General features: G+C 42.4%; 1 protein-coding gene across 1 annotated transcript in view; it reads right to left on the bottom strand.

Annotated features, from left to right (window-relative positions):
* Positions 1-27,862, bottom strand: part of LOC146796559 (cytochrome P450 3A21-like) — a 426,463-nt gene that overhangs the window by 252,212 nt on the left and 146,389 nt on the right. Inside the window, exons 4-5 of the mRNA XM_085629195.1 lie at positions 11,620-11,719; positions 8,139-8,252 (exon numbers count right to left, since the gene is read on the bottom strand). Coding sequence (XP_085485321.1) covers positions 8,139-8,252; positions 11,620-11,719 — 214 coding nt within the window. The remainder of the gene's footprint in view (positions 1-8,138; positions 8,253-11,619; positions 11,720-27,862) is intronic.

The raw sequence follows: 27,862 nt of genomic DNA, 5'->3' as shown, positions 1-27,862 counted from the left end.
ACTGAGGCCCCTGGCCGCCTCCGTGACGAGGGCCCTGTAGGCCGCCTGCTTGAGTTGGAGGACATGTAATGCAGCATCCGTCACCCCACCTTCTAGATTCCCCTCCAACTCGGCTATTTCAGCCTCCATCCGGGTCACCTCCTCCCGCTCGCGCCTCCGGGCATGGGAAATGAGGGATAGGGCCTCTCCTCGGAGTACTGTCTTGAAGGCCTCCCATAGCGGTATGGCCGAAGGCACAGACCCCACATTCTCATCAAAATATCGCTGAAGGGATTTAATCAATGCAGCGCGAATGGAGGGGTCGCGCAGGTACCAAGGATTGATTGGGACCACCCTACCCTCACCCCTCGGAAAGACATCAAAGTGCAGTAGGAGCGGGGAGTGGTCCGAAATACCCCGTGGCAAATGGCGTACCTCTCCCACCCTCCCAACATAGGCCGCCGGGACAAGGACATAGTCTAGTCGTGAGAGACTACCATGGGCTCCCGAGTGGAAAGTATACTGTAACTGCGCGGGTGTTTTAAACGCCAGCAGTCCACTAATCCAAATGTATTTAAGAGGCCGGGGAGCCACGCCTGTGCCCGGGGGAGGTCCCTAGGGGGGTGACGATCCAAAGATCCAGATACCACCGCATTGAAATCCCCCCCCACAACCAAAAGCCCCCCCGGAAGGCCAAGGAGAAGGCGCCCAAGGTCCGCAAAGGTGGTCGACTGCAGCCCCGGTGGGATGTATATTGACACAAAGACAACCACTTTGCCCTCCAGTCTTCCCACCAAGACCGTATAGCGTCCCCTATCATCATGGAGCACCTCATCAATCTCCAGCGGGAGCGAGTTCTTCACCATGATGCCCACACCCCGTGAGCCGGACGTGAAGCCCGAGTGAGCCACTAGGCGATATCCACGCCGATTCATGGCGCAGAAGGAGTTACCAATGAGGTGTGTCTCCTGCAAAAAGACTACATCAGGCGAGATTCGCTTAAAAAATTGCAGGACCACACCCCGTTTGATCCTGTCCCCCAGTCCATTCACATTCCAGGATAACAAAGTTAGTTCCCTACCCCCCATCATATACAAGAGCCATCATTCGTACCCCGGAGAGCACTTTAAAACCAACACAATAATACGTTTGCCTTGTGGTAAGAACGAACAACACCCCATCCCAACCCACCCACCCCAACAGAACTCCCCCCTCCCTGCACCCCTGCATGAGCCCAAACAGCCCCCCCAATGTGCAGTGTGCCTGTCGCCCCATATATAGTTAGACTAACTAAGCCCCCTAGAGGAGGAGGGAGAACCCCCAAGAGACCCAACACAACCTCCATAGGAGGGGAACTTACAAAAAACTGACGCAGAATTAAAAGTGGCATCATTTTCGTCCAGAGTGAGGCCCATTATGAGACCCTCAGTCCTGATCCAGCGTGCCGTCACCCCCCGCCGCCCCCCCCCCCCCGCCCCCCCGATCACGATCCCCGGGCAGAGTATCCAGCCAGTCCCCGGCCGCCTCGGGACGATCAAAGAAATGCGTGCGACCATCCACCTCCACACGCAACTTGGCCGGAAAAAGCATGGCATACTTGAGGTTTAGGTCCCGAAGACGGCGTTTGACACCTAGGAAGCTCAGTCTCTGCTTCTGGACCACTGGAGTGAAATCAGGATAGAAATTAACCTCCATATTGTCTAGCTTGACCGGTCCATGCAGTCTGGAGGTTTGCAGGATAGCGTCTCTATCCCGAAAATTGAAAATCCGGGCGATGAGAGGTCTCGGAGGGGCTCCGACATTAGGCCGACCCCCGGGAACCCTGTGAGCCCTCTCCACAGCGAAGAACTTGCTCAGCCCCCGTGGCTGGAGATGGGTAGCAATCAGGTCCTCCACAAAAAGATCCGCCGCCGCCTCCTCGCGTCCCTCGGGCACCCCGATAATGCGGATGTTGTTCCTCCGTGCCCGACTCTCGGAGTCCTCCAGGCGCCGATCCATTAGCGCCGTCGCTCGACTAAGCCGGCGCACCTCCGTTTGCAAGGCCGCCACATCTGTCGTTAGGCCCGATGCGGTGTGGGCCAAAGAATCTACTCGGTCATTGGTTTTGGAAAGATCGGCCCTCACCAGGCCAACATCCACAAGGACCGAGTCAATCTTCTGCGCCAGTGTATCAAACCGCTGGCCCACCGAGGCCTTCATCTCGGCAATGGCGCCCATAACATCTCGCAGAGTCAAATCTGCGGGCAGGTCTGGGGCATCAGGAGGACTCTCAGGGGGCTTGCGCGGTCCATCGGGCGATCCCTTCTGGAGGGTATAGCGGTCCATACTGTTGGCCTGATGGACGGCACCGCGCCGGGTCGATTTGGTCTTCACCCGGTCTCCATCTTGTTTCGTGGCCATGGCCGCCAGTCTCCCAGTCGCACCAGCCACGCCGTGTAGGGCAGGAAAGCAGACACAGGCCCCGGGGGGGCCCCCTCGGGGCAGCGGGGTGGATCACAGCCGGCAGGCAGGCAGGGTCTCCCAGCAAGGCCACACCACACCAACACCAAGGGCTCCGCGACCCAACCCTGCAAAGACAACAAGGTGGTGCGAAAGCGAAAGTGAAAGTGCGGGGTACGCGAGTCGCCAGGCCCTGCCTTCCGCTGTTGTTCACTTTGTCCCTGGATCACCCCACTGCGCAAATCCGGGGTCCGGCGAGGGGAAGGCCGCACACTTCAATCGGTGCTCACTCCGGTGTCCGAGGTCCGATTCGGAAGCGGGAAACGGGTGCCACCTCAGCTCAGGTTCACCAACCTAGTCCCCTCATCCAGGGCAGGATAATGTCAGGATATTCGTAGGAGGTCGCGGAGGTCCTCGGGAGCCTCGCACCTATGCGGCCATCTTGGTTGCGCGCTAGGCTCCTCCTCCAGTGGAGTTTCTTGATGTAGAGGACAATGTGGGTTTGTCTAGGGCGGTCCAGAACAAGTCCGGCTGCGGTGTTCTGTATGGCCTGTAGTCCGCATCTGCGATCCCCTGCATTGAGAGCTTTGCCTTAGTCCAGTCGGCTCGGAGATGAGGGCCTGGGTGATGGTGCATCTTGGCTTTGGGGTAGCCATTTGAATATCTTATGAAGCATGCAGAGGGTGAAGAAGCAGGAGGAGGAGACGGAGTTGACCTGGGTCATCATGGTTTGCTTGTTGTCCAGAATGATGCCTAGGTTTCTAGTGTAGTCAGAGGGGTAGGAGTAGGTCTGAGCTCTATCAGCCACCAGGATGCATCTCATGGAGAGTTTTTGTTTCTGAAAATAAGTATCTCAGGCAGTTGTCCTTCTTAATTGGCGGTCTGTCTTGGTGTTGGTTGTGTTTTCAGAGAAGGAGAGGATTAGTTGTGTGTCATTGGTGAAGGATATGAATGATGTTGAGTTAGTGGGTTTTGGCAATTCTGGGCAGACTTCTCATGTAAGTATTGAAGAGGGTGGGGCTGAGCGAGGATCCATGGGGTACTCCACAGATGATTTACTTGGGCTCAGAGGTGAAGGTGGTTTTTTTGTGTTCTTCCAGTGAACTGTCTGAAATTAAATTCAGGAAAGAAAGAGGTTCTCATCTTTGGCTCCCAGCCATCTTTCTTGGTCCTGCTTGGAAGCCATTCGATTGATTTAGGTCCACTTCCCACCCCTGTGAGTAAAACGAAAAACCTAGGAGTCCTTATTAACGACACCCTGTCCTATCATGACCAGGTGAATGTGGTAACCTCTGCTGCTTATTATACCCTTAGACTAATCAAGAAGTTTCTTCCAATCATTCCAGCTTGTTTGCAGAAAACAGCAGTCACAACATTGGTGCTGTCTAAAATTGATTATGCTAAAGGGCTTTATTTAAATGCCCATAAGCATGTGCTTAATAAACTACAAACTTTACAAAATGCAACAGCCCGTGTGCTCTTGAAATCCCCAAATATCAATCCATCTCTAAACCTATTAGAAAGCTCCACTGGCTCCCTGTGAGGCAGAGGGTTATTTTTAAGGTGCTTTGTGTAGTATACAAAGGACTGCATGGCCAAGGACCGGATTTTCTTAAGAAAGTTTTTCATGGTATGTTCCAGCAAGATCCTTGAGCTGTGCCTCTGCTAAAATGGAGTCAGTACCCAGTTTTAAGCATGTTTTTCATGGTATGTTCCAGCAAGACCCTTGAGCTTTGCCTCCGCTAAACTGATGTCAGTACCCAGTTTTAAGCAATCAACATGGGGTGGCAGAGGCTTTGTGCTGGGAGCTGCTAAAGCCTGGAACAATCTTCCTTTATATCTAAAAATCAAAGCCAAATCTTTTGGCTTTCAGGAAATCTTTTAAAACTTGTTTGTTTTCGGCTAACTAGCCTATTTTAGGGCCCCTTTTATTTCCAGAAAAGCTAACGCCAAGATGCCCGAGGGCATTCGAGAGCTCACTAAAGCTATATAGCATAACATAACATGAAAGTAGCAGCCCATCTGAGATCGGCTCCTTGTATGCCTATGTTGTGCAGCCTTGTGATGAGCCTCTGGTGGTAGACCGTACTGATGGCTGCCGAGTGGTCTGGGAGGATCAGAGCCGCAGTCTCTCCGTAGTTGAGCACGGATCAGATGTCATCGGTAGCCGCAATGAAGGCTGTCTCTGTGCTGTGGTTGCTGTGGAATCTGGATTGGGAGGAATTGAGTAAGAAGTTCTGTTCAAGATGTGAGGAGAGTTGCTGGTTGATGAGTTCTTCTAATGCTTTGGCTGGGAACGGGAGCAGGGAGATTGGTCAGTAGTTGTTGAGTTTGCGGGGCTCTGCCAATGGGTTCCTTAGTAGGGCATTGACTTCTCTATGTTTCCAGTCCGCAGGGAAAGTGGCAGTGGCAATTGAGGTATTCAACAAGGTGGTGAGAGTACATGGCTGATTCTGGCTTCACCTAGGTTGAAGATGTGGTGAGGGCCAGGGTCACCTGGGTCCCCCGAGTGGGCCAAGTTCATGATGGAGGTGGTGTCCTGTGGGGCAAGCTGGCTCCATTCAGTTAGTTGGATGTCTGTGGTGGTAGCCTGGGTGTTATGTGTTGCCTGAAGAAGTCGGAGGCCTTGGACTGGGGTTTGAAGTTTCTATAGATGTTGGTAATCTTGTAATGGAAGAAGTCTGCAAGGTTGTCGCAGTGTTCCTGTGAGGGGGTAATGTTGTTTGTTGCAGCTGAAAATTCTTTGACGATGTTGAAGAGTTCTTTGCTGTTATTGGTGCTTGATTTGGTGCATGAGGCTGAGGTCTTTTTCTTTGATTCTCCTAAAGGCCTGTGGTAGAAATAGAGGGCTGTCTTGAAGGGGGTCTTATCAGTCATGTCCCTGCTGGTGTACCATCACCTTTTCAGTTGTTTACAGTGTCATTTAGCAGTTCTGAGGCCTTCAGTGTATCAGCTAACCTGCTTGGTGGACCTTCTGTGGGTGTTGTTGCTGATGGGAGTGACGCAGTCCGCACAGTTGGTGATCCAATTGGTGACATTTCTGACGTTCTGTTCTAAGTTGTTAGAGGAGATGGGTGGGTGGTTTTGATGGCATTGATCCATGTGTCCTTTGAGACTTTGCTCCAGCTGCTGTGGGGTCATTAGGCAGACTGGGGGCAGAGGTTCATGACCTGGTGATGTTGAAGTGGACGACGGTGTAGTCAGTCCAGGTGTGTTCTGTGGTGTGGCTATACCTCATATGGTCACTGGAGGTGAAGGTGCAGTCTAGTGTGTGACCTTCGGTGTGAGTGGGGTCATGGACGAGTTGTTTGAGTCCGATGTTGTTCAGGCTGTCGAGGAGGTTAGAAGCGTTGATGTCATTGTGGTCATCGAGATAAATGTTGAGGCCACCGAGGAAAATGTAGTTGTTGGATTCCATGGTGAGGGGGGTGAAGAAGTGGGCGATGAAGATGTAGAAGGCTGGACTTGGTCCTGGAGGACGGTAGGCGAGGCCACTTGTGATGGGTTTGCTGTCTGTTTGTAGTCGGAAGTTGAGGTGTTCCATGGCTGGGGCGATGTCATTTGTGGTGGTGCATTGGATGGATTTCTTGTGAATGATGGCGATCCTGCTGCCAGGCTTGTTGATGCGGTCATGATAAGTGATTTTGTATCCTTCGGGTATTGTAGTGGCAATGCACTCGATAATATTCATGTAACCAGAGGCAGCAACAGATGAGCTATTATTAAATTAGTTGTAGCACTGCATCTTACGTTCTTTTTAACTCAATATAGTGAACCCACAGGACACGGAGATGGATTTTCAAGTTTCTTTCATGGATCAAGGCCACTTCAGACAGACCAAACAAACTAAAACCCATGATCCTCCCTGCAGAAAACTACCAGAAGAAATAGACAACCGACCAGGGATACCACATACTCAATGGCCAATCAAGTGGGGAATTGTTTCAAGTGAAATAGCCATTACAATCAGTCATAGTTGCCTTTAATGTGCTTTGTAAATGAGATACACTGATCTGAATGGAAAGAACGCTTGCTTTCCATATTGTTGGGAGGTGGGAGAACAGCAGTGCCGGGACTTCACCATTCATCCATGTGTTGACCTTACATACAAGGAATGCATAGGATACCATGACAAAACAGGAACAGTTGGTTTAATTAAACACTTCTGCCAGGAGCATAGTTACAAAAGTGGGTCTGAGGACTGTATCAAAGTACAATCAATCTGAACAGCATTTTATACAGTTCTTTGGGTTTAGTAAAGTGCTTCAGTTGATCTGTCTTTGGTAAAAGAATGCAGGCCTTGTCTTTGGAGTTGCAAATAGGGCCCCTGGTAACAAATGCAGGTGGGTCTCGACCTTGCGTGAACACAATGGGGGCAACCAGTCCAGATGTCTGGTATGAGTGGCACTTAATCTCTGCGTGTACTAAGTGTGCTGTGTTCTGATAGGCTGTGTGTTCCTAACTTAGTGTGGCATCTGACTTTATAATGTTTTGGGGAATACGTGCACCCCTCCGGCCACGTGTGCTTTATTATGGCCAATCTCCCTGGACCATTGTGGAATCGCTGCACTTATCTGGGGATTGATCTGAGTTTCCTGTTTGCATGTTTGACTGCCGGCTACGTGTCCACCCACCTGTGACCTGTTAATCATCAACCTCAGGGCTAGGTCTCACAGCCTGCCTGACCAGGTATTCCTGCGTCAGGGTTGATGGAGAGCTCACAACGGGCGAATTTGATAATAGTGATGCAATCTCGTTTGTGTACACAAATATATAAATGTGCACATCAACATTAAGTCTGGGCGGTGAACTCCGCTCCGCTTGCAGCCTTTGCAGAGTTTTCTGCACTCCGCGTTACGCGGAGCTTGCGGAGTTCCGAAAAACTCCGCTCTGCGCTCGCCAACTTGACGTTGAGGAACGAAAGTGAGGAAAATCCACCTCCCAGCAAGATTTTTCCTCGTTCGGGATCGTCAACATCAAGTTGCCGACCCCAAACGTGGAAAATCAACCTCCCGGCAAAATTTCTCAAAGTGGCCGGTCAGATTTCTCATTGCGAGTGGTCGCGAATGCTCGCAACCGCTCACTTCGACAAATCTGGCGCTTGAGTAAAAATCTACTCGAGAGGCAGGAAGGAAGCAGCACCCGCTTGCGCTTTGCATAGTGCCATTCACGATGTTTGCACTGTGCCTACAAGCACCTGGTACTGAGAATCACTGCAAACTGCATTTATCTAACCCACTCCACCGCTTGCGGAGCTCTGCATGGCACTTCACAGAGTTCTGCATAGCGGTACTCTGCGAACTCCGCCCAGGCTTAATCAACATCAACTTTTTCAATATTAACAAGTGTAAAGGCATTTACCAGCCTGTCATCAGCCAATCAGCTGAACAGCTTGCCCTGGGCCAGATGCCTGTGCTTGGTGGGCACAGGGTCCAAGTGAATGCTTTCAAATTATGCAAATACTTTTTCTAATCATCAAAGTACGTTCATATACATTTTTCTTACTATATGGAATGTTAAGTAATAGAGAAAGAATGTAGAGTTTTATTGATCACGTCACACTCAGAGAGAAGAGTGCAACAAACATATGGATAGGCTTAGTTTCTCTACAACAGCACTTCGGCCTCTCAGTTAATATTTTCAGAAAGCAGGTCCTTATGGAAGTAACCGCATTTTCAACAGGAAATCAAATTTGGGATTTTAAAAACGTTTCTTTTTACCTCTTTTAGTTTTCCACTGGTGAAAGTTGGGGATAGCACTGTACGAATCCTCTTCCACTGATCATCTTTAGCAACACTCACTCCGTCTTCCAAGGGTCCGATCAAGCCAAAATTCTAAAAAGTAAATATAATATAATGAATCATTATGATAAAAAACAATTAAAGTGAAAATAAAAGTGCCATTAGGCACATTACCTCTACAGGCATGCAAGTAACTATTGCTTAATGCCACAGGGGTTATTAAGTTGCAAAAAGTGGTATCTCACAGAATACTGCATGCAAAATATCACACTAAAATACTTTTGGAGACAAATATCAATTGTTGCAGTATCTTGAAGGTAAATACATGTAGTTAGCAGTAGATTCACTCTACTTAACTTCACATATATGTAATCAGGAACACTCTTAACACTCCTGTCCTTCTCTGTACAATTCTGGGGCTTGGACCCTCCAACCTGACTCTTCAACTAACAGCATAATACCCTACACTGCTACGCCCTAAGATGCCATTCTGATCCCCACTGTTGTGTTATGTGTATTTGTACAGTGCACTAGAACCCGTGACGGTATCCTGGTCCTAGTCTGAACTGAGCCCCAGCTTTGAGTCAGTTCGCTAACAGCATCAGACACATTGGCATTGTTTGTGGGAGTCTGTGGGCTCGGCACCGCTGTTACTTGAGCAGGTACACAGAACTCCTACTCCATGGTGTTCATGGGTGCAGGGTGTGCAGCAGATTGCCACTTGAGTGGTTTCATGGGGGCTGACCTGTGTCCCATAGTCAGGACACAATGGTCATAAGGGCACCTGCTCTCCACAGAAGGCAGTGGGCACATTGTGCCTTAGGTGTTGTTGTAACCGAAGCACAACATAACAATTTGACTGCTCACTTCTGCTCACTTCCTGGACCTCCGAATTTTTACCTGGTAGGTAATTGGAGAAGGCGGAAGCACTGAGAAGGAAAGAGGAGGTGAGTGCAATTTGCTTAACTTCAGAGGGCCTGTTGTTTTATAAACAGTTTCACTACCGCTTGATGGTTTGCACTGGATTCAAGAGGTCTAACATCATAAACACTGTTTATATCATGTTAATGTTCAATTATCAAGTACCTAATTTTAGCCCAAGGATATTCAGTTGCCAGAAACACACAGGTCACAATTCAGCATTTTCAAATAGCTAGCAGCTATAAAATAAGTATTGTTAACGCATCGTAATGGTGTGAGATTGAGAACATGAAATAAGCCTCTTACCCTGAGTTCAACTTCACTCTGATTAAAATCAAAGGGGACCTCATGGATCTACCCAACCATAGTAGAGGTGGTGGTAATCGGCCACTTGAGAAAACATAGCCAGTATCCAATAAACACTATTTTAACAGACCAAAAATCAGTGAAGTGGAGACCCTTTCAAAAGTGACAATTTCTATAATACTAACCGGTGACATGCCTCAATCAGTGTCAAAAACCTAGCATCATTGAAATGATTGCACAAATTCAATATAGTAAACAGGACTTGGATAAAACACCCACGCTAGATCTTTCGATAGACTTACAATAGGGGCCAACATATTTTAAACTGTTCAGAAAGTGTTGCTCTGAGTGAGTCAGATGGCAGAGGTGGACTATTTGCAGCAGGCTGAAAAAGGTGTTGTGGGGGCCACTTCCAGCCCTCCTAAATCACTGTGGCAACATAATAACATCTATTAATTTTGTGCTGCAATGAACGCACTAACAAAGCAGTCATACAAACTAAAGCTTCAGGCGGACCAATTACAATCTTTGGCCACCTGCATTAGTAGTTTAGACAACAAATCAATAACTTAGAAATCAATTCATATAAACTAATCCCTACACACCCACATTCTAAACGTGCATGCACACTGATGCTAGACACACTTTGCACATTACCAATCTTACTAACTCTTTAGTGGATAATTTAAAGAAAAGAAAATTGGCCGAATATAGACAGACCCACCAAGGAGATGAAATGGGGGCTGTTCAAAATAACCACTGACCTCAATCCTACAGTTATATGCTTAAACTTCCAACCAAAATGCAGAAGCTTTAGCAACTATCACAGAAAAATGTGGGCCACTTGTTAGAACCACCTAAGGCAGACCACAGAAAATATTTTGGACTGTGTGAGTAATATATTATCAACTCCAGAGCATCTGGATTCAGTATCAGGCTCTAAACCACTACAAGAAGGGAAAAGAAAAGGCTGAAAAAGTAAAAAATGAGCTCAATAGAACTTCAATAACCAAGCCATGTAAGACTTCTATAACTTGAAAATAGTCCATAATAAGCAAACTATTTCCAATATTCAATGGCAGACCAGATGAATGTTTGACAAGGCCTTCTCTTAATGAATATATATAAACTCGAATCAAGATATTTTAGCTGGTCATACCGAATAGAAACTCTAATTGAGCCGTTTCCATTCTAACATGCAGACTAAGCTGCAGATAAAGCCACAAATCATATCAGATTCAATTGATATCAACAAACCTTTAACCTTTGAATCAAAGACTGAAAAAAGGGACTATAGCTACTGCAACCACCAAGTATGTCATTAGGATAAATATCTTGATATCCTATCCTACAAAAATCCGTCAACCAGTACCACCCTATCCGGTCAAAATTACCCATCTGAATTTGCTTTTGTTCCATAATATATCTCTCGAGGCAAAGAGGATATCTTAACAGGAGCTATATTCTATGATAATTTCACCACATTCCGATGTTAATACACAAACGAACAGAGGTCATTACTAGAATTCAATGTGTTACACTCCAGACTCGCTGGTGTCTCATTGAATGAAGTTGTGTTGGAACATTGGAGTAATGGAAATGATCAAAAGGCAGTATTATATTCCTACTTTAGTAGGGAGTGGTACATACTCATTTGTTGGCACAGATGTGTAATATGGTGCTTATTTCGCGCAATGCAGCCCCAGTTTAAACAGGGTGCCAAAGATGGGCCAGGCACTGGAATAAGGAGAGTTAGATCTCATATTTCCCAATCAAGCAAAACTTCCAAGCACGGAAACGTAATGCAGGGCTCCAAGGCACCTTGATTCGGCCTACGATCAATGCATTTCTGTGTGATATGGGAGCCTCAGGAGTACCTCACCACATTCTGCAGGAGGACCCAATGTTTTATGTTATGCCTCAGCGCCCCAGTGCCACTTCCCTTCAAGGCGCTTTTCCAGGTGTCATGTAATATGTTAGTGATAGTGTAATGCACTGCATACCACTCTAGCAACTGCCCAAATACATTCCTAACTAGTATAAAGCTTAGGCACTTTTAAAGCACTTTGAAGATGTTGGGTTTGCAAGTCATCCTTCACCTTTCACCCACTCTCTCACAGCAGAGACATGTGAAACTAGAAGATTAAAACAAAGATTATGACTGCAAATCCAAGAATAAACAGTCCCATCTTTTGAACCCGTGCTTGGTATTTACACCTTTTTAGAAACGCACCCGCCTGTTTGTGAAGTGGGTGTAGCACTCTTTCACGAGGATGGTCTTCACTATTATGGGGTCCATGACAGCGAGTAGCGGGGTCCGCCCATCAAATATCCTGTGGAACAAAAAGAACCATATCTGTAAACTCACTGAAGCCAGAAGCATAGCAGAACAGACGTTGGTGATACAGTGATACTGTAATGGGGACGTGGGTTACAACCCATCCACAGATTCTCAGAACTTTCTCAACTTTTATGTGCTCTCTGCCCTCCAATGTCCCACAAGAACCTACTGAAGAGGGTCAATAGGGAACTTTGATGTCAGAGGCAAACTTAAAGCGGTATTTACAATGTAAGTAGACAGCCCAGCAAGGAGTAATCCGTACTTATGCAGGCACAAATGGTAAACTTAAAGGTTCTGTTGTCAGGTAGGAGTAAGTGCAAACAATGTAGAGAGTGAGGGTTATGCAGGTGTATAGTAGACTCAGAAGTGTCTTATGAATGAAAAAAGAATTTGGTAGACAGATAGAGAGGGAAAATAAATGCATTTATCACCAATGAAATTGCCATTTTAAATATGTTCAAGTATATGTAATTACAGCTATCTTAATATTACTATAGATCATGTTTCCAGCATTTGGTCTTTTCTTTTGCGATCACAATTTTGGAATCCTAGGAACCTGTGGTACAAGGAGCGATTTGAGTTGGATTACATAACTAAGCAGGTGGGGAAAATGGCTAATTCTAGAAGCCAACCCCCATCTTACCAAACCGAGTCTGTTCACAAGAGAAGAGATGGATACACCGTCTATCTTCTAACATTGGGGGCCTCAACGATGATATCCCTTGGGGCTCGATCAAAACCTGAGTTATTCCACACTATACCAGTAGCTTGCCCCTTATGTTAGATGACTCACATCGGATTGGCATACAGTCCTAGACCCTATGTGCACCACCCACATTACCCTCCCTTGGAGGGTCTCTAACAATTATGATAAGTGTTCCCACATTGAACATCCTTACACTGGGTTCACTGGCCTACATGTAGTTTCGGTTGTGTAGCCATTCTTTAGCCCTCTGTTTAAGATGGCCGCCACAGTTATGAACACCTTTGGTCAATTGATCAAATCTCCATCCCAACCCATTATGGCCGCCATTCCCTTCCACTACCCACACAGACGCGTGCTCAGCCCCCGCCCGTAGTCATCTGACTAAGATTTCCGCTTTTTAGTCCTTCCTCACTGACGAACGAGTCACCTTCCGGACTCGGTGGAGAGGGTAGGTGCAAACGGCGTCTATGCATCAGTTCATTCCGAATATCTGTCGCTAAATCCTAACACGGAATTGTTCAGCCTATTTTATCTTTTACGCTGAACCTCCGTGACCTTTTTCGCCGGTTTGCAACGGCTTAGAGACTGCCAAATTGCGACTTTTGGTTTGCGGTACTTGTCTCTGGTAACATTATCTTACATTTCTACCCATTCAATGGTTCCTTTACTTAGGATCCCCGTACAGCCACACGGCTAACACCCCATGCTCCATATACACAAGAGGGTATTCCTATCAACCCCCTCAAGTACAGTTAACCCTTTGACTCCCGAGGTGATAGGCAAATCGCTCCTTGCATACAGCCCACGAGCCTTGTTGATTCATTTCTGTTCATACTGCATATACCTGTTGCATCATTGACTACTGATGTATTGATGTATAGATGTTACTTTAATTTTACTGCCATGTGCTTGCTACTATATTGTGCCAAAATTGTGCTGCTATGCATCATGTCTTTTATTGTTGCTTTACCCACACCATCATTTGGTCCTGTGTACAGTTCTACTTTATGAGGAATTGTAGCTCAATGTACACCCACCGAGTACTGTTGCTGTCTAAACTGATACTAAATAGGGTAAGTCCTTCCTTTAGTATTTCCCACTGCATTTTTATGAAGTCCACATAGGTGAATAGCCACTTCTAGTTCACCGTGGGGATCCACCAACAATGAACTTGCTCTGATGCGTTTGTTAGCATTAGAAGCCACCACTGTTTTTACCTTTAGCACGTTTGAAGAGTCACGTTTTTGGCTGTTTTCCTGTACCAATGTGTCAACAGTATTTTGTTTTAACTGGCATCATTCACCTTTTCCTTTACAGGTAATACCAGACACCGACAGGTATTTTAAATAGGAGTCACTAACTCACGTGACACCATCCAGTCTAGAATACTGTTATAACTACATTCTTTTTAGTTGTAGATAGTGTTTTTTCTGAGGTCCTGAAGAATCGCGAGTGTACAAACTCCTAGCGAGAAACATGTTGACCATTTTTTAGTTCACTCACACATGAGACATTATACTCCTTTGAGTGCTACACCTTCACGTTTTTAATCAGGGAAGGAGGCCCCCAGAAAAAAATTGATTCCTAGCTGGCACTCTTAACCCTGTTTTATACCACTTAGTCACATCTACACCACTTAGGCCCCCTCACCCGCACTTCACCATACGGCAGTTGGATTGAAGATCTCCGACAAAGTGCCCCTTATTAAGGGAGCCCGTTAGGCATTGCACCGCCGGCCCGACGAGGAGCAGCCCATATGATGAAGCATGACACCTGCAAGGGTGTGTGAGGGCATTATTATCCAACAAATGGATTACCAACCTCCAACACACAGTGGATATAGTTGGTTCTAGCCTTCTTCTTGACTCTTCTCCCTTCTTTCGTTTTTGAGGAACAGCGGAAATATCCTTTTTGAAACTGGTATTACCCCACTCGTCTTCTCTATTTATAGTCAGATTTTGGGAGTGATTCATAAACTAAAAATCTAGCCAGTCCTAGGTACATGCTAACGACTTGGGTAGAGGTTTACATTTCTCTTGATCCACAATGCTCTGAAGTGAATTTGAGGTGAAACTACAATATTCATAAAATGGTGTTTGATCTTTTCTGCCAAGTGTCTCCCTCCAACTTCCCCAGCAATGGAGCTTATAAATTTCAAATCTGAACTCACCAGATTTGCTTTGAGCAGGTTACTAAGAGAAGGTCAGCAAGCCAATCTACTCTTTAATGCACTACTTTGTTTCATTCTGTCACCATTCTGTATTCAACCTGTGATTACTTTTCCTCCTCAGGTTCTGTTCAATATCTTAGACTATCTCTGATGGTGCTCTGCTATACGGATAACCATCAGATGCTAGTACTCATTAAGTTTATTCCTCTTTTGTGGAGACCTTTTCTAGTACTGGTAGGATTCAACAGATACAAAGGAAGCACTCAATGCAAATCTATTATGTTTCATGTTATCCTTCCACAGTTGCCAGAGAGGTACAATAATAAGGCTAACATTTTGTTGCACTGTTTCACACTGGGCAGCTACACTGAAAATAAGAGTAGGCTTCTGTCATTTTCTATTAATTTATAACTATAATAGCTCAATAAAAATATCACTATTTCACCTTCACTGGAATGTTCCAGAGAGAATGAGAATTTGACTCTTTGCAAGTGTCGGTCTGATGTAATTTCCTCCCTGACGACCCATCTCATTGCTAAGTATAACTGATCGCTGGATTCTAGCAATCATTCTTTAATTGGAATTTTTCTTTTTATTGTAACAATACTGCAAGTCTCCTTTTCTTACTTCGTAAGTGGACAAATTCCCCTATTATTCAGAGTGTGTTGAAATCTTTCATACACAACAGGACTCTGCTTGATCCTTATGTTTTCAAGCACTTCCTAACATCAGTCAATCCAGTTCAGAGGCTTCAGGTGGCACCTAGTTGCCCTCCCATGGCCTATTGTACCCACTCTAACAAGTCGCATTATGGCCCAAGCCCTATTCCATCAAAGATGATAACATTATAGTTTGAGTTTATTACAATAAATACATTTGCTTTTATCTAGGCTCCCAGCCACCAGAGTGGCAACCTTTGAGACCTTCGGCTGCAGAAATGCATAATCAGCAGGTCTATGTTTTAAATATATGGGGTCAGTGACCGCGTTTCTTGGAACCTGATGATCACAAAATAGTTGACAAAATGTTAGCAATCAGGATCTTACATTCCACATGATACACTGGTGATGTTCCAAGATCTGACTGCTAGGATGTTCTGTGCATTTGCAAATTGACTCATTGCAGCCAGTTTGCTGCAATTAATATGTCATTCTGCTTCTCCTTTCTCTTATGGGATTTTAATGCTCACTCAGCTTGCGGAGGCATTGTATCACCCTACTTCGCACATCAACCATTTTAATGGGAAGATATAATCCCCTTTGTATAATGTTTCCATCCGCATGAGATAGGATGCTCTTAGTTTGGGCAGTTTGTGCATGGATGTGTGCTAGGGATTGAGATTCAGTCCTTCACTAGAGGCCAGTGTGCTATCTGGAGTTCCTATTATCAGCTGAATTGCAGGACTCACTCCAGCCGCGCTTATTATATGGGATCCTCTAAGGGAGTGGCAATACTGTAAATCTCTAATATAATGCAAGAATTAATAATCATATTTGAATACTTACTTACAGAGTACATGTTGGATTTTTTGTTTTATGGCAGCAAATAAATGTATCAGGGTCTATTCTCTATTACGATCTTTTCGTTTATGGTTTATCTCCAATACTTACTACCCTAAATCACTTATTTGCTGATTAAGAAACTTACAAAAGATGAACCATAATTGTGAGTATGCTACATGGGGTTACTTGAAAAAGGGTCAACAACTGGTGTTGACTTATTCTGCAATTTGCTTGGTATGAATTAAGTGGGGAAAAACACCCTTTACAGATCAGTACATTCCAACTTAAGTTCCCCTCGGCTATTAGACCCGGGTGCATAAGATACATGCCCCAAATTAAAAATCTATCAAATGCGTTGTCAGAAGCTGAATGTTCTTAGTTGATGTAAATGTTGACCTTCTCCCTCACAGATGGCCCTTAAACAAGTAGAGACATTTGCTTTGTGCTAGTAAAGGCCATCAATGATAATAATCAAAGTTTTGTCAGCATCCTGGGCAGAGAGAACATGGCCTTAGAATAATGATGTAGGTGGATTCAACAGTAATGTGGAAAAATACTTAACACGCGAATAAAAGAAGGCTTTTGACATTAAAAATGGCCACAGGACTGGAAAGAATTAGTTTACCATAGAGTGATGGGTGGTACAATGTAGAAGTAAGAAAAGAACATCTTGAGGGAGCGAGGCCAAACCATCCGCAAGAAATGCGGCTGCCAGAGTTTAGAGCTTCCGGAGCCACTAACTGAATTCCCAATGTTGTCTCCTTCTCTTTGAATGCAGGAAAGGGCTGATGCGGTGCCAGAACCATTGGGGAGAGGACTGGTTAGTTTTTAGAACTTTTAGTAGTCTATAAGACAAGTTTGATTGGTGCACCGCCACTCCTCAACATGGACTGTTCCAGCTGCCATTTTAGGCCTGGTCGCGCTCCCTGAAGTGTTGGCGCAGAGCCTGTACAATCTTTAGCTTTAAGGAAGCATTCATATTGAGAACTTACTGAGATCAATACACTTCACTCTCAGTTACCTGGAAGTCCTCAAAATGTTACCATATTATTTACTTGTGAGAAATATGGAAACACTCCTCTCTCCTACCTAATTGATTTTTCTATTACAGTCAATCATCCTGAGGTATTTTTGCTTTTAATGTGCCAATCAATACTTGTAATAACACCTAACAGAGAACTTACTATTTTCATTATTACATATATCTACAAGGAATATACCGCTAAAGTTACTATATTTTCATGGAGTGTTCTTGTTATAGTTTCTGCTGAGTAGGATACCATTCTCTGGTATCCGCATATACTGCATTTTTCAGACACTCCACTGGGATGCAATACTCATTATATAGAAGTTTTCACAGCAATACAAGCAGAGTTGACTTGTTCCACTTTATTGAAATTTCAACCAATACAACGCAGTTTACCTTGCCAAAGAGCATTCCATCACCTCAAATCATAAATCCTTCACTTCAACTACAACTTTGCTCCCTTGTAGCAAAGAACCAACTGGTAAAACAAACAAATGGCAACAAAATGAACCAGTATCTATGACAATATCTCCACTTCCGCTAACTTTGGAAGATGTAATGGATGAAATTAACAACCTAAAACCTTTTGTTGTAGAAACAAACACCGCTTTTCAAAGGATTAAGGAAAAATGATCCAATCTCCACTCTAGAGTCTTGGAGATGGAACTATGAATAAGCGATGTTCAAGATGCGGCGAAAAAACCTGAGTCAATGTCTAAAAAGAATTCTCAACTTAATCAAAAAACAGAAGATCTGGAAAATCGCAATTGACGTAACAACCTGAGAATTTATGGTAGTCCAGAGGGTGCAGAGGGCACGGACATGGTCTCCTTCCTCAAAATTAATATTCCCAAGATAGTAGGTCACAAAAAGTGTTTCTATCCTAATTTACAATGAGCTCATAGTGTGGGTCCCAGACTTTCATCAGCAAACTCTTCAGCCTGACCTGGCAGTATTTTAGTCCTCTTTCAGGGAGTCTCGTCAGCAGCTAAACAAAGGAAACAAATGTTATGGGCAGGCCAGTAAGTCTTCTTTACACATGATGTGGCTAGAGCAACAGCTGCTCGTTGAAAGGAGTTTCTTGTGCTACCACCTGCATTGAGATCCATGACCGCATGTTATGGCATTTTTCATCCTTGTTTGTTCAAGATTACTTATACAGGCAAATCTATATCTTTTGATTCTCCAAGTGAAATAATACGGCTCATCCATCCTCACAAAACAGAGAAGATTGACCTTCGGAAAACCTGGAATTTAGTGTTTTATTTATATGGTGTCTACTCCATCATTATGTAGGTTATATTTTTGTTACTATTTTATCTCCATATATTTTTTCATGGTTTTCATTTTCTCATTCTTTCTGGAGTTTTGTGTGTTACCAGCATGGATCCCTGTTGCTGTTTGGCCCATTTTCATATCCCAAATGTCCCTTCGATTAAGATTCTTCCTTGTTCGTAAGTGTTCTCATTTTCCTTAGTGCAATGTGGGCATTGTCTTCAGTATGAGTGTTAGCTTCCTTCTCTATTTTCTATTCTCATATATGGTTTTGGAGGCTCATTATTCGGATCTATGCTGTCTCTCTGTTTCATCACTTCACAATTTCACTGTAGTTTTCCATTTTCTTTCTTCGTATCATGGTCAAAGCTACTTTGCTTTTTAATATCTCATCTGCTTTCATCACAGTAGGTTTTATCTTCCTTTTTTTATCTTTCTTTTCTGTTCTTCTTTCTGACTGTTTTCTATCTTCGTACCTTCTTCTTATTTATACTTTGAGTTACTGTATGATTCCGTCAAAGGTTGTATTTTCTTTCTTTTTTGCTTTTGTTTTGTGCATTAGCGTCTACATTTTATCTCTGTTACATATCCTTTTATATTTATGTAGACATGATAAGTAATCTTCGAGGTTTACGGAACCCTATCAAAAAACAAAGGGTACTTACACACCTCTGTAGGTTGAAATGTCAAATTGCCTTGCTATGGACTACTCATCTTATGAACAAAGACCTTAACTCTCTTAAAAACTTTAGGTGGGGCTTATATTTGTTCTCCAGGACAGAACCCTTAGAATGGGGTTATTATCCTATTGCACAATTTCTCAATTTGACTACTGATAGGGAGGTTAAGGATGAGGAGGGAAAAATGCTTCTCCTCCAACTAACCATTAATTATATATAGTTAGCTATTTTAAATATTTATGGACCCACCAGTGTGAATGTTCATTTGGGAACAGTTCTATACATGCTTATACATTGTTCTGATGCCAATTTATTGATGGAGGAGATTGAAATCAACGTGTGGGCCCCTTTTAAGTCTGAAGTTCCATGGTTAAATATGTTCCTAAACAAATGCAAAAACGTTTCAAAAAATCAATACTTTCTAGAGGGTTAATTGATGTTTGGAGAGCTTTTAATCAATATGAAATGGAATATGCTTTCTACTCTTCTGTTACGCATTCCAAAGCTAGTATGTATTATGTTTTGTTGACCAACAGCGTGCTTAGCTCCGTCATCAAAGCAGATAGAGGGCCCATTTTAATTTCAGACCATGCACCAGTTATTGTTGATCTGGATTTATTACAGGATGTCTCTGGTTCCAACAGAGGGCATTTTAGTAATAGGTTGTTACATGATAAGATTTTTGTGGAAAAGTTTGAACAGTTTCTAAAATACTTTTAGGCACCCCCATTAGTTCAGATAACCATTTCTGCTTTGTGTGGTATGCTTTTGAAGCTACTGCCACTGGATTTATTATTGATTATGTTGAAGTTAAAAAAGAAGGCACACACAGAATCCTCCAACTTGTTGAATTCTTTTAAAAAACTTGAGCATGAATAGTATGCCTCTAAACATGAAACCACTCTTAAACATCTCATTCTGACAAAATTGGATTATAATAACAAAAAGCCTATTGGAAATCCACCTGGCATGTTATTAAAAAGTAAATCAAAATATTATGGAGGTTGCAATAAAGTGGGTAAACTCTTGGCCAACTATTTGAAAGTAAGAAATTGATATTATTGAGGAACACCCGGGTAACTGTCACTATAAAGATTCTGAAATTTTGGAGTGTTGTAAGGAATATTATCAACAGCTATTTACACTGAAGCACTCTCCCTCATAGGAGGAATTGGATATTTTTTTCAATTAGATTCCAAGACGTCTAGATTAACTAGCTGACTTTCCTCCCTAGACACTGACAACGCTATACCTGAGATAAAAGCAGCCATAGCCAAATTACTCAAAGATAAAACTCCTGGTCCAGATTGTTTTCTGATGGAATTTTATTTATGCATTTTAATACCACATTTATTATGTTTCCAATATTTTCTTTCAAAGAAAGAAGCATATAGTTTATTTGTGGAAGCAATGCACTGCCTTATTCCAAAAAAAGATAAATGTTTAACCAAATGTAGCAATTAAAGGCCTATTTCTCTTATTGACTTTGACTAGAGGATTTTTGCAAAGGTATTTAGTGCTACGCAGTATAACTTTATTCTGGATTTGATTGGTATAAAACAGCCAGGTTCTGAAAAAGGCATGGTTATTATCGATAATTGTAGGATATTTCTACATATTATTCATCTTGCTTTGTAAAGTACTTTTCCTATAACAGTCCATAACTCTAGATACGAAAAAGGAGTTTGATCTAGTAAATTTGGAATTTTATGTTGCACCCCTTAATGTGGCATAGTTTTGACCCCGGAATCTTGAAACTTATTGGTTTACTTGATACTTTCCCAAGCACTTTTTTGTTAATGGTTTACAGTCCTCATATTGTAGTCTACATAGGGGCACCCAACAAAGATGTCCTTTGTCTCCTCTACTGTCTATGTTATGCCTCAAACCTTTTTAAGAAACTTTTCCTAGGTCCTCTTCTTTTCTTGGTTATAGACATGGAAAAAAAGAAGTTAAATTTACTGGGCAAGCAGATGATGTTTTACTATATGTTTCGGAGCCACAGACTTCTATTCCAGTTTTCTTTCATTTACTAAAGGAGTATTCCATGGTTTCTGGATATAAATTAAACATTGATAAGTCATACATCATGGCTCTCAATAAGTATTGTTTGATAGACAAGTTCAAGGAGACTAGATTTACATGGAACCCAAAGGGCATCAAATGCTTAGGGATTATTTATTCGAATTCTAAGGAAGATTTAGTAGCAGTTCAGTATAAAATATCTACCTTATCTGGGAAATGGCCACACTTGTTGTTATCCTGTTGAGGTAGATTAGATACTATAAAAATGATGACGATCCAAATTATTGAAGTCTATCTTTCGATGTTGCCCATCCAGCTCCCTCAGCATTTTTTAAAAACTTGATATAGTTTACTTATTAACTTTTTATGGAATAAATAGAAGGCACATATGCCTCTGTTTGCAATTTAGAAGTATGAAGCACACGCTATTCAAATCAATAACAGTATGGTACAAGTACAGTCAGAGTATACAGAACACAAAAGATAAATTAGTTGTCTTCAGGTGTAGTATTTTATTTAATCCTCTTCTTTTCGCCTTAGCCAACACATGTTTCGTTGTTTGGGGGGGAATACCCCTAAGGTTTCCTCAGGGCTGTTGTCTTTAAAATGGTCCTGTGTTTAGACCTCCAAACTGTGCAGTATAGGAGGTCAGTCATTCCAGACTTCATAAAGTATATATGATTGACGTAGAGCAGTCATAAGATAAATTGTGGTCAAAAGAGGATCAAATAAAATACTACACCTGAAGACAACAGATGTATCTTTTGTGTTCTGCATACTCTGACTCTACTTGTACCATACTGTTATTGATTTGAATAGCATGTGCTTCATACTTCTAAATTGTATTCACCAATCTTAGATTGGCATTAGGGGAGTAGGGTGTATCTTCCCAATATTTAATGCACCGTGGAATCTATATCCTGTCCTAATCCTCTTATGTAATTACTATACGAGCGCCTGAAGCCTTACTACACCCAATTCTGAAGCCAATATGCCTCTGTTTGAATTAAGGAAACCCAAGGATTTCGGCAATGTGAACTTTCCAGATTTCAAAAAATATAATTCTGTCTTAGCTTTAAATCAAGTTTGGCCATTGTTATCCACGGAAAATATTACTCCTTCCACAGTTTGGCGTCAACTGAAAGAATCCTCAATAACTACATTCACTATTAGGTAGGCGGTCTTTATATCACATCATCCTAAGTCCTCTTCCTCTCCTATTCTTTGTTACTCAATTAACTTATCAAAAGCTATTATTACCCATTCATTATCACCTCTTCAGGCCTTTTTTTGAATCTCATATTTGGCACAATAAAAATATTCAAATATCTAATCGACCAACTATTTGGAGGGAATGGATCACTAGGGTTATCAATCACATACATCAATTACTTTCCTCCAAAGACAACTTCTCCTTTCCCAAACTTAAAAGTAAATATCATATATCTCCCTTTTACCAGTCAAAATATGCATTGCTAAATTAAATTATCACCCAATACATATCTGTCCTTAATTATTCTAATACTCTTCTTCCTTGTACTTCTCTCCTTGTTTAACTATCCTACCATTAATAATGCATCATATATTTATAAACACCTGGATATTCTCCATAATAATCGATCCAAATCCAAAGTGGAGACACAATAGGAACAAGAATTTAAATGTGCCTTTTCACTTCAGACCTGGAACAATATCTAGCCTGATAAAGATAATACATGATAAATTTTGAACGTGTGGAACTGGAAACACAGATCTCATCCATATGTTTTTTATTGTCCCTTAGTTAATCCTTTTTTGTTACAAGATTGGGCTAAAACTTAATTCATATGTTCCATCTCATTCCAATGTGATTATTTGCATATTTTCCCTGGCAGTTCCTCATGGATATTGAATTGAAATTTTGTGGTTGGAAAATTTGTTGACTTGCTTATTGTCACTGTCTTACCAATAATAAAATCTAGTTGGAAACAATTTATTTTCCGAGTTGGTGGAACATGCTTTGCCATAATCATAGATCCAATAGAGAGAGTGCAATCTCAACCCAGAAATATAATTAAGAAAGACTTACTCTGGTTAACATTCACCACATATTTATCTAGTCACCACATTATATCTTCCAATGCACATTTTATTTCTCAGCCTCGTGATTCTTAAAGTTTACTACTAAAGAACTCCCTACAGTTTTTATTATGTATATCCTGTTGTATAAATCGACTTTATTTCATGATCATTTTCTCTTCTTCTTCTAGTAAGGCTCAGTCTATATATTTCTTATCTGTTATACCTATTTTTATATGATATATATTTTGTATTTCTTATGTCTTCTGTCTTATCCATGTATCTTCTTTTTTTTATTCTTCCTCCTTCCTTTTTCACTTGTCACTTCTGCATTTTCCTTCTTAAAAAAACCCACATATAAATGCTATGTGTTAATGATCACTCATAATATTTCCCTTGGAGCCTTTCTTAAAAGCCTATAAAATATACACCTATAAGTTTAACTATTTAGTTTATTAATCCTATTCTTTGCGCAGTCATTTTTGTTATATCATTCTTATACTGTCAAACTTGTTCTTGCTATTGGAATTTTTCAATAAAATATTTTCAAACTTGAAAAAAGTAAAGAACATTTTGTTAGGTCATGTATACTAGAGTATAGTTAATATTATCACATGCTTGCAGTCTTTGCTGGGAGGGCTGATCTAGTTAGCACAGGTATTTCAGAGATGTATGAAGAGATATACACATACTGGAATACACCCTACTCACAAAGAGTATGGAGCATTTTACTCCATGTGGGAATACTGAATGGCTCAGTGAGAAATGACTCAAATTAAGACCAGTCCAGACCCTCCATATGCAGTCACATTAATGCAACGATACTCCCCCTCCCACCGTATTACGCATAGAATCAACCAATTTAGGGAAGGAAGTGACTATATACTATGGAAAATTAGGCAATGACATTTGGTAAGACTAATCTACTAACTACTGCAAAGGTGGGAACTTCCGGGATCTGGAATCTATTTCTGGGTGAATAGTGGCATACATGTATTCTTGCAGTTCAACAAATGGTAGTTGTATTGATTTTCTGCTCCTGCTTAGTTGTCCACTCGACCCTGTGTTTCTCAACAGTTCTTGTTTTCTGGCTTCTCTGTTTCCTTTTCAGTTTAGTACTTGCCTCCTTATTAAAGGGCTTTCGGTACTTATGTGCTTACTTCCACTGGTCTGCAACTGTTCAGAATTCCCCTGGTCCATGGCACCCTGGGGAACAGTGCTGGTATTCTGGTTGACGTGTGGTTTCGTTACCATATCCCCTGCCCTGATCAAGGTACAGTACTTGTCCCCATTGTGGGTATCACGGCGATGCACCAGATATTTTGTTTCTTTTCATGTCCATTGACCTTTTGGTATTTATCATACTTATCCTGAACTCATTCCTGATATCACAAGAGAACAAGACAGCATTACAATACGCTACCAGACACCAGTCCATTTTGTGAATTCCCACCATCACCTTATCGCAGCAAGTGCTCTTATGTATTCACTTTCACTTCCTGTTCTCCCCTGATGTATATTGTGAGGTATCTCAATTATTGACTTGCCCGGAGAGACTGAAGAACAACTAGGATTCTCAGCATGTCTATGTCTACAGCTGAAGCTTGCCTTAAAGTTGGTAATTTGGGAGATATCAATTGTAATGTGAATGAAGAACTCTAGCTTGTCAGTTAGCGACCTGAACTACAGGGAAAAGCATTCAAGGAGCCCACAAGAGATGATCTGGATTTAAGATGACTAGTCATAATAAGAGTCCGATTGGTCATTGAAAATATGCTTGCAGTCCAGAAACGTGACTAATGATGCAGTGGTTCCTTTGCTTTCTGGGATTAGTCCCAGAATAGAAAAGGGGGAGGGGGGTCAATCGGATTAGTATTTAAAGATTTCCTTGAAAAGAAAGATGAATGCCTTGCAAGGATCAGACGTCAAGTTTAAGAGTTCATCTGCAAAACCTCTGCTCTCTTATAGCTTAATCTTCATGCTTCATGTTTTTAGGTCTGGTCAAACAGCACAGCTGTCTGTTAGACCTATTGTTACCAGTGCTTTAAAATATAAAGTGATGGGGCTCTAGAATCACCCATATATTTTACTAAGGATTCAACATGCAACAATGACCTATTGGCGTGTTTTAACTTGAACCTGTATTAACGGGTTGTGCAGGCTCTGCTTGGTCTGAGGTACTATGTTTGTGTATGTGTGGTGGGGGCTACAATTGGCGCAACGTTCTAATGGTACTTGGAGTCCATGCTCCAGAAAGCAGTACCATTGGACGCAGGACAGCATAGTGTAAATAAACAAGCTGGTGAGCTACGAAATAAAGTCTGTGCATTGATGCATTACCAATGATAAATCTGTGAGCGTGCAAGTCTATGAACCTGGTGCTCCATCTATACACAATGCAGATTTTTTTTTCCTTAGATCAATATTATTCGCTCATCAATTAGGCCTTCATTACAATGTGGCACCTGTCATTCTTTACCAGTAGTCTACCCATTATTCTGGTCTTATACCCTAGCGCTCATGACTTTGAGCAACTTCCATAAAGTCACAAGTAGTTTCTCTTCTACTCCACTATAGACCCCACCTTAGCTGGCTTCAGATGTGTCACTTCGTCTCATCCACACCCCGTCCTCACAGGGCCTCGGCTTCACGCTGACGGTCACGTTGAGGAGGGGCATACACCATCCCTGCCGGCACCCAGAAAAAGCTTTTTAACTGACCCAGTTCGGAACTCCGACCTTTCCGGGAAAGCAGACGCAGGGGTAGGTGACCAGGCCTCACACTGCACTGGCAATATAAGTACATAACTAACTGAGTGGCTCTTTCCATTTCTACCTATCACTCACCATACCATTATGATGACTTTCTCTTACACACTCGCCTTTGCAGACTTTACGCTGCAACAGTGACGTGGGCATCTGCTCTGACCCAAGGGGCACATATTCCGCAACACTTTTCAGTAGGGATGGCTCACTGCATCTTGTATGTGTTAACATTATGTGTAGGTGTGTCTGCTATATATCGGTCCTGATGAAACATCAAGGATCCCTCCTGGACCGATGAGACGTGAAACATGTCGAACCACACTACATGCACTCGTCACTAAATTGTTTCTCCTCACTATGAGGAGCTAGCAATTTATGCATTGCTTTTACACTTACCATGGGGACCCTGGAATAAAAAGTTTTTGGGGTACCCTGTGGTATTTTTAACCCACCATTTCACTTGTGCCACACACCTGCATTCATTATCATGGCTTTTTATATCAAAGATATCAGCCACAGAGCCCTCTTGTGAGGCCCATGCGGTATTGCAGCGCCAACCCCACGAGGAGCAAATGCCTGATGATGAAGCATGACACCTTTACAGGTGTGTGGGGGCACCATTTCCTAATGAGGAAGATCCTCTCCCTAGTACTTATTGTCCACCTGTTCACACACTCCATTAGGGAGAGTTACACTATTGTTATTTACATATTACATTGACATGGGCATTGCATCAGTCTGGATAATACACAGAGCATAATCATTACATCAACCTGACCATTATATCAAGTTAAACAATTAATTAACATTACAATCACTTGGACCACGATCATTAAGTTATTCAGCCCACTATATCGGTCTGACCATTACATCAACCATAACTATTTTCTCAACTAGTAATAACTTGGATTTGCCTCTCCTGTAAAAACTTGCTAGGACTTGAAGGTTAGATTTAGAAATTGTATGAATAGGTAAGATGTATTCCTGGAAATTCTATATTAGGTTGCGGGTAAATCACAAGTAAGTTACATGCACTCAAACAAAAAATATTTGTGTTGGAACTGAAGTTGTGGTTGACCATCAAAGCAATGTCAAGTTGAGGTAATAGATATGTCCAGTATACTGGTCAGGTCGATGATGTGGTCAGTAACTATTGAGGTCAAAATGGTGACACACAATCGTGCAAGGCAAAATACAGTTAAGGAGAAAGCAGTGGTGTAGACAACTTGAGCCCCTGCGGCCTATGTACGAATGCTGGGAATATAATTTAGCTGGAGGGCTGTGGGTTAAATGTGTAGATTGAATGAAATGCTGAAAGTAACATTACTTAAGAGTAACTTAACTGTAAGGGTCAGTTGTACCGTGAGGCTCAGAGAACGCCTGTGTAAGCATAACCGTTCTGTGCCAAGATAAGCTGGCAACGGAAGAACCAATAGAAGAAACACAGGACTGTTCAGAGTACAAGAATAGGAAACTGAGCATGACATTCTTATGGTCACGCAGATATGCAATTATGTAATTCATCTTTTAATTTCCTCCTGATCAACAAAGAGGGGAATATAAATGTGAGCCAATACCTACCATCCTGTGCATTGATCCATCTAGCCTCCACCACACATGGATAGGGCTGGCAGGATCCACAGTATGTACAATCATTATCTGTGTTTCTGTAAGTTACAATTCAGAAAGGTCTGAGAGACCTGTATGTTGAGAACAGAGAGTGTAAGGAAACATAGAAATGATCTAAAGTCTAAGGAACATGCCTATATATGCCAAAAGCATGTTATTTGGCAAAAGAATGCACCTGTCCTTCTCTCAAACACCCTTCAAACTCCATCCAAGAGGAATCCATGACTGCCAGTGATAAACAATGCATCTGAATCAGGTGTGATTCTATCTATTATACTTTCAGTTTGTAAAGGCTTGT

The sequence above is a fragment of the Triturus cristatus genome, chromosome 10 (genome assembly GCF_964204655.1).
Source record: "Triturus cristatus chromosome 10, aTriCri1.1, whole genome shotgun sequence".
Lineage (NCBI taxonomy): Eukaryota > Metazoa > Chordata > Amphibia > Caudata > Salamandridae > Triturus > Triturus cristatus.
Note: the sequence above shows the minus strand (reverse complement) of the source record. Positions and strands in the feature narration are given on the sequence as shown.